General features: G+C 43.3%; 1 protein-coding gene across 15 annotated transcripts in view; it reads right to left on the reverse strand.

Moving 5' to 3' along the window:
- Window positions 1–326: 326 nt before the first annotated feature.
- mast4 (microtubule associated serine/threonine kinase family member 4) overlaps window positions 327–12,964 on the reverse strand; it is a 105,463-nt gene continuing 92,825 nt past the window's right edge. For 14 of the 15 annotated variants that reach the window (XM_030435047.1, XM_030435045.1, XM_030435044.1 and 11 more), the window contains 9 exons: window positions 12,314–12,423; window positions 11,532–11,653; window positions 11,089–11,303; window positions 9,762–9,962; window positions 9,092–9,318; window positions 8,400–8,522; window positions 7,991–8,127; window positions 7,097–7,281; window positions 327–7,003 (listed from right to left, as the gene is read on the reverse strand). In XM_030435047.1, the coding sequence (XP_030290907.1) occupies window positions 3,441–7,003; window positions 7,097–7,281; window positions 7,991–8,127; window positions 8,400–8,522; window positions 9,092–9,318; window positions 9,762–9,962; window positions 11,089–11,303; window positions 11,532–11,653; window positions 12,314–12,423 (4,883 nt within the window). In that variant the 3' untranslated portion in view covers window positions 327–3,440. The remainder of the gene's footprint in view (window positions 7,004–7,096; window positions 7,282–7,990; window positions 8,128–8,399; window positions 8,523–9,091; window positions 9,319–9,761; window positions 9,963–11,088; window positions 11,304–11,531; window positions 11,654–12,313; window positions 12,424–12,964) is intronic. The other variant, XM_030435046.1, reaches the window with a different exon arrangement.

Raw genomic sequence — 12,964 nt, forward strand, 5'->3', positions numbered from 1 at the left:
TTTATAAGATCTTCATTGTTTGTTTTGAGTTTAAAAATCAGATGTATGTGGCGTAAAAAGAAATATATATTTTTCTTGAGTAGAAGTACAACATGGCATGAAAAGACAAGTTAAGTACTTCAGAACATTACTGGAGGGAATGTACTTAGTTACATTCCTGTACTGTACTGATTTTATCTATTTATAAGTTACATTTTTATTTTCAGGAAATTTTAAGGACATTATCATGGTTTTATTCAGAAATAATGGACTTTTGACATTTGATATCAACAATTCAACTAGCCAAAACTGAAGATCATATTCTAAAATCAAAAGAGGAGCGAAGATTAATTTATAATTCCATTTTATTTTCAGTATTACGCAACATTAGAAGTATAAATATCTGTTTTAATATACAACATCTATGACATCCATAGAGCTTTCCTTGGGCAAATTACAAAACTCAAAACACTTTTATTGCACATATTCTAAAAGACAAACCATCGTTAAGCGAGTTCATTTAATACTAGTTTTGCACAGAGGAATAAAACGGAAACTGAAAAGACAAGCAGACGAAGAAGAAACCCGACATGTGATAAGACATTGATTTACTGCACAAACAAAATGTTCTTATTAAACATCCTTGTGGCAAAAGGGAGCAAAGTCTCACACTACTAGAAACAACATTATCCGTGACACAGAACATAGATTTGGCAAATCAACAATATACAAAATATACATCCATGATGCTTTGTAAACAAACATTGAATGTGCTTTGAGGATTTAAATGTCAGTCGTCACAAGAAAAAGAGGAAAAGTGATGAAAAAGAAAAACACACGTTCGATCGTTCAAATAAAATCTCAAGTGATTCATGTAAAGTCGGGACGAGCGGGGAATTCATGAACCACTTTCAGTTCCAGTTTCGATCCTCGCCTCGCCCTCCGAACTGAACGCTGGCAAAACATTAAGGTGCATTTGTTCTCTCACAATACATCAGCGATACATTTACTATATCTAATGCGAGTAAACATCAGATTAACATTAAAATCTCTGCTATCAATCTCAATGCGTTTCGGTTTCATTCTGGGATACAGTATGTCGTTTAGATAAACTATATTCTGCGTCACGTTCCAGGACGTCTTTTTTCTTTTTGACTCGTCGACATGGAGTATATGTAGTAGACAAGATTATTGTTCTGTTTTTTTAGACATAGCCAGCACGACGGAGAATACTGCATTACATACTTAGTGTCCTAGGCTACTTTCCGGTAGTCCTTTAGGGTTTTGCAATTTAAAAAAAGGCATCTACAGTACAGAAACGTGTTTGTGTGTGCGAATGAATCGCAGAACGTGATGCGGATATATGACAGCCTATATGTGTAGTACCAAGTATTTGTAAGTTAACATCAAATGTATGTTGTGGACACGAACTATAAGATGCAAATAACCAGGATTCTGCATATAAAACCTCTAAAAGGAACAGTTCACCGAAAAATGAAAAAATCACTCATTATCTACTCAGCTGGATGATGAAGAGCAGTCGATTGAAGTTTCGTCGTCCACAAAACTTTTCTGGAGCTTCACAGTAAAACAGCTGAAGAGTTGGACTTTTTAAAGGTGCCATATGTAAGAATTTTAGTTGAAAACTTAAAATATTGACCAAGATATCTAGTGACCCCCTTCACATCCAGGTCCAAAGTAAACGAGCTTCCAGTCTGGACCACTAGCTGCACTGAGCTAACCAGCTTCAGGTGCAGCAGGAGGAGGTTACATGGTGATATGCTGTCCACAGGTGGACAGTTCTTACAAATTGCACCTTTAAAACTTGAAACACATGCCGCCGAGCTTATGCACCCATTTCAGACAAGATGCAGGCTAACACTTTTAGCTTAGCAGCTACATCTCTGCTTAAAACAGGGTGTAAAAAAATGTCTCTTTAAATCAATTTTGGGATCTCGGTGCCTTTTAGGGACTTGGACAAGTTTTAAAACAATTCACCATCGACTTATTTGTTTTGCTGTGAAGCTCCAGAAATGTTTGTTGGACTGTTTCATTTTTGGCAGAACTGTCCCTTTAAGCCAGCCGTTGCTCAATATGAAGAACTAAACACTCACACGTGACTTGAACAACACTGAGACTGAAGCCTGATGTCAAAAGATCCTTTGAAACCATCGCTCTGTGCTCACCGCCTGACCTTTATCGCTCTGCACAGACAAGGACATGACTCGCAGAAGATGCCCGAAAGCCTTCAGAAATCTAACCGCAGCAATTATTTTGCAAAACACAAGCAGAACTGCTGGTTCGAATCTAACATTTTGTCATATATTTCACACAGTCATCACCCTTCGAACTGTCGTGAACCAGCAAATACATCCTCGACAGTACAGACATTCTTGGGAATCACTGACAGCCCTCACAGTTTCGTTATATAATGCTACATTTTTAGAAATAACCCAGTTACCCCCTCATGCCTTTTTCCTCTCTTTGTCTTTTCTTCAAGTTAATTTTGGAACATGTAGGTCACAAAGCAGAGGACGCCTTTCGACGAGATACATCACGGTAGCTTACTTTTAGACCACGGAGTTATCAAGCAGAACGTGATACTCTTTTAATATCAAGCATACAAACAAAATGACACTGCAAAATCCTATACATATAATACAAACATGTAAGCCCATGTATCCCCGTTTTACAGTGTTATCATATTTACACCCTATTGCATAAAAATCAAAAATATATGTACAGATGTCAGAGGAATGTGAATAAACACCACAGCTTGCTAAGAACAGCAAGGTTTATTTTCCTATAATCCTAAGGCCCCTTCACTAATTTATGATTTCTAGAACCGTGACATGATTCTGTATCTTCTTGTGAAGTTTTTAGGTGCAATCCCTCCGTGTACCACTGCACAACCCCCCCCCCCCAATGTTAAAACCGATTTCACTGAACAGAAACAATCGTGGTGCAGCTGCTAACTTTTTGCCGGGTGAAATTTGTGTGGTCTACTGCATTTAAAAGACATCAGGTCCTCCGAAGTCTACAAGTAAACAGTGCAATTAAAAATCTTTTATGGCACTGACTCTACAGTACGTCACAACCTTTGTAAGGCTACTTTACCCCTATTGCCCCCCCCCCCCCCCCGACATACTGATTGCACAAAAGCATTCTGGGATCGACAAAAAATTTACCAAACATTCACTTAAAAGTAAAAACGCAAGAAACGTCAGAAATCATCAGCAAATGATTGCCTACATTCAGACCTAGAAACGTGTCACACACTCTCACACACACGTCTACCTCTCTATCAGCATGTAACAGCTTGCCCGGTCCTCGAACAAAAAAAAAAAAGAAAAAAAAAAGAAGAAAAATAGAAGGCATGATGATGTTTGCACAAAACATTTCTAACATTTTACTACATCTGGATTCTTGGGGCAGCGATGATGCCATCTTCACTTCCCTCTTTATTTTTTGTTGTTCGAACTACGTGGAGACCCTTTCTGCTGCTTGCACCTGCCAGCGTCTTTGTCTGAACTGTCCTTCGGTGCAGACGGCGCAGCTCTGGATGCGTCTCTTTTTGTGTTTTTCTGCGCAGACGTCAGCTCTTGGGCAGTTTCTTTTTTCTTCCTCTCAGCCTGCTCCTTCTTGCTGAGGGTCACCTGTTTGTCAGGGGTGGTGGTTCTGGTATCCGGGCCCTTGTGACTGTCCGGTTTGGGGGCTTCCTTGGATAGCTTGCCACCAGTCTCCAGGGGTGCGCAGCTGGAGATCCTGCCCGAGACGGCACCGCTGCTCGGATCCTTTCTGGCTGCAGGTTTCGGCAGCACTGGCGGTGGATCGGGCTGTAAGGGAACATCTGGCGGCAGCTGGTGCTGAGGCGCAGCAAGAGGTGAAGGAACGTGTTTTGGTTTGGAGTCATGATGGTTTTTAACGACTGGGGCTTGGTTTTTAGGGGAAGGGTCTTTATGTTTGGCATCAAGGGTTTGTTTAAGAAGTGTTGGAGCTACAGATGTCTTTACAGTGGACGAGGAAGGGCCAGCTTTAGAAGGGAGACATTTTGGCTTCGAGTCAGTGTTTGGAGCTGCTACAGAGCTTTTGGGCTGGGTTTCTCTTTGCTTCATGTCAGCATGACTGGGGGAGTGCGTCAGCTCCTCACGCTTTACGTCAACTCCAGCAGGTGGCGGCGCGGCTTGTTTCTGTTTAGAGTCATGGGTTACTTGAGCGTTTGAAGTTGGGAGTACAGATTCTTTAGACAGATCTCTCTGTTTGTTGAGCGCTGGGACAGGAGGAGCTGCACTGTGTGATTTCACCTCCACTGTTTTTGTCTCCTCTGTTTTCACAGCGGTGTGTGCTACAGGTTGTGGGTCTGGCCTCGACTTTACATTTTCAGCTGCTGGAGGTGAACATTTCTGTTTTTCTTTCACACTGATTACAGGTTCTTCTCTTCTAGAGGTGCAAGGTTCTGGATCAGATGATTTGTGTTGTGCTTTTTCGGCTGGATTGTTTTTCGATAGCTGCTCTGAATCTTTCACATTCTTAATCTTTGGTGAGACGGGATCCTCTTTTTTCTGCGGCAATACGCTACCCCTCTCTATTGCACCACCGGACACAGTTTTATCCTTTTTATTTACACTCAAAGTTACATTATTTAACGAGGTGACCACAGTAGAAACGTCTCTCTTCTGCTCTTCTTTAGCAGCTGAGACACACGTGTTGACTGGATCTCCTGCCACTTTCACAGCTGATCTGTTAGCTTGCACACTGTCCTTACCAACAGATCTTTCTGAGCAGTCCTGACTTTGAGATTTCAAACTGCAGGTTTTATCCTCATGTGCAGGAGCAGAGGCTGATGTTGTCACAGAGCTGTGCGGTTGCGTTTTTGAGGAGCAGATGTTCACCGGCTGCTGTTTAGTTTCTACAGATACAGATGAGTTGTTCTGTACTTTAGAAACAGAGGTCACGCCGGAGTTCTGTGCTGTTTTCTCACAGCTCTGACGCTGACCTGTATCCAAACCACAGTTTATACTCTGCTTCACTGACACAGTTAATAGCTCACTGGCTGCTGTAGCCGGAGACTGCACCGTTTTTACATTCGCCTCCGGCTTTGCTGAAGTCAAAGAGACTAGTGTGTTGGAGCCGTCTGTGTGTGGTGTGATTTCCGGCTGCTCCACTTCATCCTCCTGATCCTCATTGCTGACTTCCCGTATGGAGGGTGTTTTTCCACACGAAGAGAAGTGGGAGCTGTGTCGAGGGCCTCTGTGTTCATGAGCCAGTGTTGACCCGGCCTTCAAACCCGTCCTGCTCTCTTGTTTAGCAGTAAAGTTTGACGCCTCCACTTTGCTGGTTTGAGCCTTTAGAGATTCACTGAGTCTATCCTGTGTTTTCTCACCACTCGTACTGATTTTCCCCTCTGTGGCTGCATTATTTGACTGATCTTTGGAGGCGACTATGCTATTTAGAGAGGAAACGGCTTCAGGGCTCGGAGAACAAGTCAGTGGGCTCTTCAGCTTGTCTGCAGTTTTCAGTTGTGGGATGGTTATCTGTCTCTCCGTCGGGGTCTGGAGCCAGATTGGAGGACTCATGGAAACAGTGTCGCTTGTGTTGTCTGCCATCTTAGATAAACAGGTTTCTGTCTTGGACACTCTGGGCCCTGACAGCAGACCTATATCCAGAGTGCCCTCCAGAGGTCTGAGTGAGGACACATGGCGTCCTTCCAGTTTATATTCAGATGATGTCTTTCGAAGTGAGGACTCTGCAGAGGAGATGAGCTGGAGTTTTTCCACAGCGCTCTCTCCTCTGCCGGAGAACAGTTTCGGGGCCAGACCTTCAGGGCTGGAGTGAACACTTCCCAGTCCGGCCTTTATGTGGTCATGAGTCATGGCCGTGTCCAGCTGGAGGCTCTTGGACCTGGTGGAGCCGAAGTGCAGGTTCTCATGGATGCTGGAAGAGCAGCGACACATGCAGTCTTCTCGTTCTTCAAATGACAGCCTCTTCCTGGTGAACTCGATGTTTGGAGCTTTAAAGTCCAATCTGTCTGGCTTCATGTTGTCTTTACTTTGTCTGGAGTGCTGCCACTCTGGGTGGACGGAGCACAGAGAAGATCTGAGTCCTCCGTCACTGTCACCACTGCTACCAGATGTATCAGCCATGCCCTCAGAGACACGTGTGTTGAGTTTCTTATACAGCACATCTTTGAGTGTTGTGCTTGCAGCTTTGGGCTCCAGAGGACCAGAGTCTGGGCTGCTTTTGTTTTGACTCCTGGACGGAAAATCATCCCTGTCGTCACCACACACGGAGGACGATTCAGGGTCACGTAGGGCGTCTTGCTTCTGTAGAGACTCCCTCCTCTCTGACCAGTCCTGCCTCTTCACAACCACCTTGGACTTCAGCTTCTCCTTGTCGAGCTCCTCCACAGACTCCTGCCGGCCCATCTTGCGACTGATTGGCCTCTTTAAGCAGCCCTGCTCAACAGGTCGCACACGGGTGATTGCTGGTGGCTCGCAGGCTGTTTCTTCCACACTCTGCAAGACGGTGTAATCCCTCTCCCCGGTCCTCACTTCCTCATCCTGCACCTCCTCTTGGGTCACTTCCAGGCTGTGTTTTCTGGGACACAGGTGCTTCTTATCTCCTGTGTAAGAGGGGGACAGCTTCTCCTCAGACTGGACTCGTTTCAGGAGTGGTGAGCGAGGCGGCTCAGCACTTTTGGGACGCACAATGTGGCGAACAATGGTGGGTGGGGAATGAATCTTGGCTGGGAAGGATTGTGTCGTCTTGGAAATGGCGACAGAGTGCCCACTAAGAAGGGGAGAGGGTGAGCGCTGAGGAGATGTCGGCTGAGGTGTAGGCGAAGGTGTGCGAGCCAGAGGAGAAAGAGGGATGCTGCCGGCAGATTTGCGCCGCCCCTGACGAAGCCTTTGACCCGGCAGCTTGGGGCCGAGGCCGTGGAGAGTGCTGGGACGAATGTGGCCCGAGCCTGCAGGGGAGTTTGGAGCGCTGGAGCTGGGAGAGCTGCTCTGGGAGGAGTTTCCACCTAGAAGTTAAAAGAACAAAGGACATGGTTATCAGTAATTTCACACGCGAAATAAAAACAAACAGTTACATCAGAGTGAGTTGAAATCCCCACCTGACTGGGTGAAATCTGGTGTGGGGCGGAAGGCGGCGGTAGGGGAACGGGGGGAGAGACTGTGGGTAGGGGAGCCAGGGAGACTCTCACCAGATGACAGGGAGTGGTTCAGAGAGGAGAAACTGCGGCTGGTATGCAGGAGAGGAGAGGGCTGCATGGCAAAACGTCTGAAAAGGGAGCGTCGCCTGGAAGAAAGCAAAGTGGGACAGAGAAGGAAGAAATTAGTCCAGATTCATTTGAACACCTCCTGCTGTCGTCGTTTAAGATGCATTATTTACTATATTGCTTGAAGCAGTTTGTTAAATCTGAGATACAGATGTAAGAAAGAATAAGAAAGGGTGGATGGATACATAATAGCTGAGAGGTGCATTAGAAATCAACATAAAACATTCACATTGCTTCAGAATTATTACATTTTTTGTCATTATGCTCTTTGCATTTCTTTATTATTACATTATTTGCTTTTCTCACACATCATCTTGCACATTTTCACAGTCTCTTTAAGATGCAAAATAGCCCATTGATCCTACAGAGTAATGATTCACATATTAAAATATCCAGTCAGTGTTGTCTTTCTGCCCCCTAGAGGACAATAAGGAATATAGTAATGCTCAACTGCATTTCAAGCAGCACTGTGTCGCAGTTTCTTTCTGCGTTGAACCAGCACATGAATTCTTAACTCTGGTCCTTGTTAGCTTTGAGTATGGAACCATAATACTGTCGAGACCGACTGAACTGGTCCTAAATTGTGTCATTTTTCCAACATTTGTCACTTTCTGAACAATTTTTCCAATTTTTTTTTTTGGTAAAAAAAAAAAAACTCCACTCCTTGAGTGGAAAAGAAGAGGGAGACAAAAGCCTTCAATCTACAGTGGTAATGAAAAAGTTAAGTACCTTTCTGGTGTCCGCTCCTTTTTGGGCTTTTTGGCACATCGGACCATTTTGCTCCTGTAGCTGTTCCTCCTCGCAGGACCAGTTTTTATTGAAGTATTTTCAAACGGGGTTGTGGAGATGGCCACTTTGCTGCCACTCTGAGAAGGAAGGACAAAACTTAGGATGTAATTTTGTCTCCCAAAAAACACATTCATCCAACAAAGGACTAAAACTTAAGTCAGACCACACAAATGTTACATTTCTAGTTATTAATCTCAACTTAATTTGCATTGCATTCAGGATTAATCAGTGTTAACCACTGTGTATGGTATACTGAGCAATTACATAACAAAACTACATTTTCCAAACAAGAAGAAAATCATTAATAACTTGAACTGCTGATGAAGTTCAAACATAAACGTTTGTTTACCTTGAGCAGGAGCTCCACCACCTCAGTGTGGACGAGACCGTGGACTGCTTCTCCGTTCACATGAGTGATGAGGTCTCCAGCTTTCAGTCCGGCTTTATGTGCAGGTCCACCGTCTTCTACATTCTGATTGACAGACACAAGAAATATTCATTATTGTTATCATCTCTTTTCATGATCATCTATTTTTCTTTACATCCATTTGGAGGGTTTAAGATATTTTAACATTCAAATATCAGCAAACAGAACAACAAGTACAAAAATTGTTTTACCAGAGAGGACAAAAACGGTATTTCGTGTTGTACTATTACTGGTTTAGTTGCTGTGTGGTCACAACATGTCACTATCATTTTGTTGAGAAACAGCTAACTTAACTAGAGCAGGAACTAAGCTCTCAAACTGCTTCTCACTGTCTGAACAAACAGGGAAAGAAACCAACAGATCAAATATGTACTATCACAAAATCATGTGGTCAGTTTGCTTTGTTTTCACCTTAAAAACGAACAACAGAAGACCAGAACAGAGCATCCTTGGATGCTGAATGAGATTTCATCTGTACAGCCTTCACAAGAACTGCATTGGCAAACAAGCTACAGTTTGTTTAAACTGCATCCAACAGATAAAGTAAAGCACTTTTACAGTTTGTCGACTCCTAATTGATCACGACTTGTCTACTACGGGCTGATAGTCCTTACCCAGACCATATGGTAGACAGTGTAGATGTCACCATCACAGGCGTACACCCGGATCGCCCTCAGCGTGAAGCCAAACTTCTTCCCTGAGCTGTGGATGATGATGGGCTGCCGCGGGTTGGCGGTGAACAGGGAGGAGTCTCTGCTTGGAGATGAGTCTCTTGAGGAAGGGTCTGAGGAGAGGGAGTAAGGAGACAGGGGGCTGGCCAGCGGAGAAACGCCGAACATATCTGTAAAAACAAGAGATAATCACCACCTGAGAAGACTCCTTTATTCAATCAATCAGACTCTGACCGGCCCTCAAGCCAGTAGTGAGGTGATGCCATAAAGCTCATGAGCCCGGTTCATTCTGCTCCTGCTGAGGGTGAAACTAATGGGATTTTCTCTCTCTGCCTTGCCTGCTTACTTTACTTGTTAGCGGCTTGTACTCGGGTACTCGCCCGCAGCCACTCTGCAAAATGGAACTCACAGCAGGTGTCATGCTGGGCCAATTTCGCACGGATCTATAGGGCGCTTTCATCTCTTTCACATTATTTGTTCAAAGTCCGCTGCTCTTATTGTAATTCCGCACACGGTATGGCTCTGACATACTCCAACCTTCAACAGAACTGCTTGAGATCATATTTTTCAGTCAGCGTATGCATCTCTTTCTGCATGTTGTTCTTCGACTTACCTCCAGGGATCATGAGGGACAGGGCTCCGGTTGAGACAGACTTTGGGACTTTAGCCACAGCCCCGGTCTTCTCTGCAGCGCTCTCAGGCCGCAGAGAGTTGTTCTGAGTCCCCTGATCTGCAGAGGTATGGCTGGTACTGTCTGGGCTCTCCACACCCTCACCTCTGGGCGTCAACTGGTCCAGATGTTCAGAGAAACTTCCTGTCATTATAATATTTCCAAAAGTTATGTTTGAACTTGACTTTTAAAATGCTTAAAAAACACTGATATTTTGGAAAATTCTGTCTTTTATGTCTTTTAATATAAAGCTACAGCCAGCAGCCAGTTAGCTTAGCCTAGCAAAACATATGGATTAGAAACAGTGAGAAACACTGTAAAAATGACAAAGTGTGGTTTTATGGGCACTGTTTTCTGTACAGAAAAAACATTGAAGGCATATTGTGTTATTCAGTGATTGTTAGAGGTTTTGTAAGCTAACAGAATCCTCCCACAAACAGCTCTAAATTTAGTTAGCAGATTCTATCTTGATTGTTTTGAGGTTTACAGGTTACTCGCTTGTATTTGAGTGACAAAAATACAGTGAAAAGTACCAAGGGAAAAGAAAGATAGAAAAACAACATATAAAGCAGGGATACATGTGTCAGCTATAGGGCCATGAATCTATACAGGACATGTTAAAAAAGTGGTATTTCTGAGCATTAAAAAAGACATCAAAACAAAATGACTAGTTTATTCTCCTCTGTTTATTGACCTTGAAAAAGCCTGAACGATGTTTTGGTTCAACAGCCTTTAACAGTGTTTTACTTCTTTCTCTTAATGTTTTGATGCATGAAACAGCAGCTGTATTCTTGTATTCTTCTGGACTAGGTTGTATTTTGCAAGAGCTTCTCTTTCCTTTGGTGTGGTCTGTAACACCTGTTGTCCTCTTTAGATTAGACTTAGATTAGTTTTCTTTGAATGGAAGTAAAAAAAGGCCAAAGTGCGAATGTTGAATGAATGTACCAATTAACTTCCAACATATCGGAAAAAAGATCCTTGTGCAGAACCAAATTCCATACTCAAAGTTAACACTTTAAAGTTTCTTTAATTATAGGCCAATGTAGACTCACCAAAGAATATTTATCAGTGAGTTTTCTAAATAAAGTTGGGTTGCTGCCGCTTCTTGCAAATGCTGTCTTGCAAAAAAGCAGCAAGTACCAGTAATTCACTTACACTGGTAGGGGAGACACTGCTGTAGTTTCATTGTTTTACAACTTAGTGATTTATGAAAATAAAAACCAAGCATGTGTATTATATATCTGAATACTATGCAGTTCTAGTTTCATACCAGAGAGTGTGGCACCGCTGTGGGTGCTGCCCGGAGTTGTAGCGTCAGGCTCATCCTGTGGGAGCTCCCCGATGGAGAAGGAGGTCTTGCTGGGGTCACCAAGGCCTGAGGTCTCGTCTCCTTCGCTCTCTGCTGAGATGGCAAACTTTGGTAACAAGTTGGGGCGAGGACCCTGATTGACACTGTCGGTGTCTGTCGAGTGGGACAGTGACGGCCTGGTGGAAGAACAGGGCATATTCTTAGAAGATTTTCGGCAGAACAAGCACTTTTACTTTTGATATTTGATATTTTTCTACATCAATCTAATGGTACCACCACTGAAGTTGGAGAATTAAAAAGATGACATTTCTGCAACTGTTTTTGTCCATAGTGAAAAAGGCCTTTTCTTGTCTTTAATGCAATATTTGATTGTTCAATGGACTAAAGTACGAAGGAAAACATACATTTCAGTAAAGTCTGGCGTCCAGCTAAGAGTGTCAACAGTGAGTGGGCTCTCGCTCTTCTTCCCCTCCGTCTCTCCTTTCTCCTCCAGGTGCCCTCGGGACAAATCCAGGCTGCTGTAAACCTGACAACCACACAGAGGCAAAGATTCACTTCAGCACATGCAGGCTGTAAATGTAAAATTATGTTCGACACGCAGATGTTTCAAAACACAGGTTTTGAAAACTGATAAATAAATGTATAATATTCTGCGCAGCTAGCATTAGTTTATACAGCAGCGTTTTTAATGTGTACAATTAAAAGTGGAGCAGAGACACTGTGCTGTCTGTGTTAATGCAGAACTCATCATGTCTAACAACCCTGGCGTTCATGTGGAGGTTCAGTGTAGCTCGACACTTCCTCCGAGACGCCCCGCTGCTCTCTGAGACGCTGTAATTCTTTGTTTTGATGTGAGAGGGGAGCATACTGCAATGCAGCACAACAATGACTCCCAGCTTATATGACTCTATTGTGTATTGTGTTCTACATTAACAAAAAAAGAAAGAGAGAGAAAAAAACCCCATCTGATTTGCAAGCGGAAAATATATGCAAAGCTGAAATCTATGTTTAATACTGTAGGGTTAAAAGGAGAGCAGGAGAGTTGGGGGCACGAATTTCCATATGAAATTAAACATTCGTGTTTTCTATCCCATGAGAAAAGGAGCAGGACAGATGAGGTCATCAACTCATTTACATTAGGAACATTTCTGGCAGTAGTGATTAAGGTGGGAGATTAAGGACACACCTTAGAGAACCTGTGAGAACACGAAGAGAACTGCCGCAGCTCCACATTGAAGTCTTCATCATTTGTGTCTTCCTCCTCCGTCTCCAGGTGATGGTATCGCTCAGAGCGAGCTGGGAATTAATGATGACAGGTTTAGATTTCAGATGATTAAGGTGTGAAGAATACAGAAATCTTGTCACAAATCTATTGCTTTATGTTATTGCCACTTGCTTGTCTCAACTTTGTTCCTGAGAAATCTGGTTGTGTTTGTCATTGTGTCATGGCTGACAGGTAAATACTTCTATACCCATGTATTGTTCAAAGTGTTGTCGGTTCAGAGAACAAAACAGCCCCACTGTTGCTAAATTCATCCAAAACTGTTTCAAGATGCAGATTACAGATGAGCTTTCTCATAGACATAGAGGACCATTGTGTAGGATTCAGGGCAAAATGTAACATGATATTCATAATTATGTTTTCATGAGTGTATCATCACCTGAAACTAAGAATCATTGTGTTTTCATTAACTTTGAATGAGCCTTTTATATCTACTGGGGGAGTGAGTCCTCTCCCACATGGTTTGCCAAGTCTCTTTGGAAACTCAGAATGGAATACCAAACACTGGCGCAATCCCAGTTTCCCCCCTAAAGCCTTAAACCCTTAAACCCTGAG

This window comes from Sparus aurata, chromosome 12, assembly GCF_900880675.1.
Source record: "Sparus aurata chromosome 12, fSpaAur1.1, whole genome shotgun sequence".
NCBI lineage: Eukaryota > Metazoa > Chordata > Actinopteri > Spariformes > Sparidae > Sparus > Sparus aurata.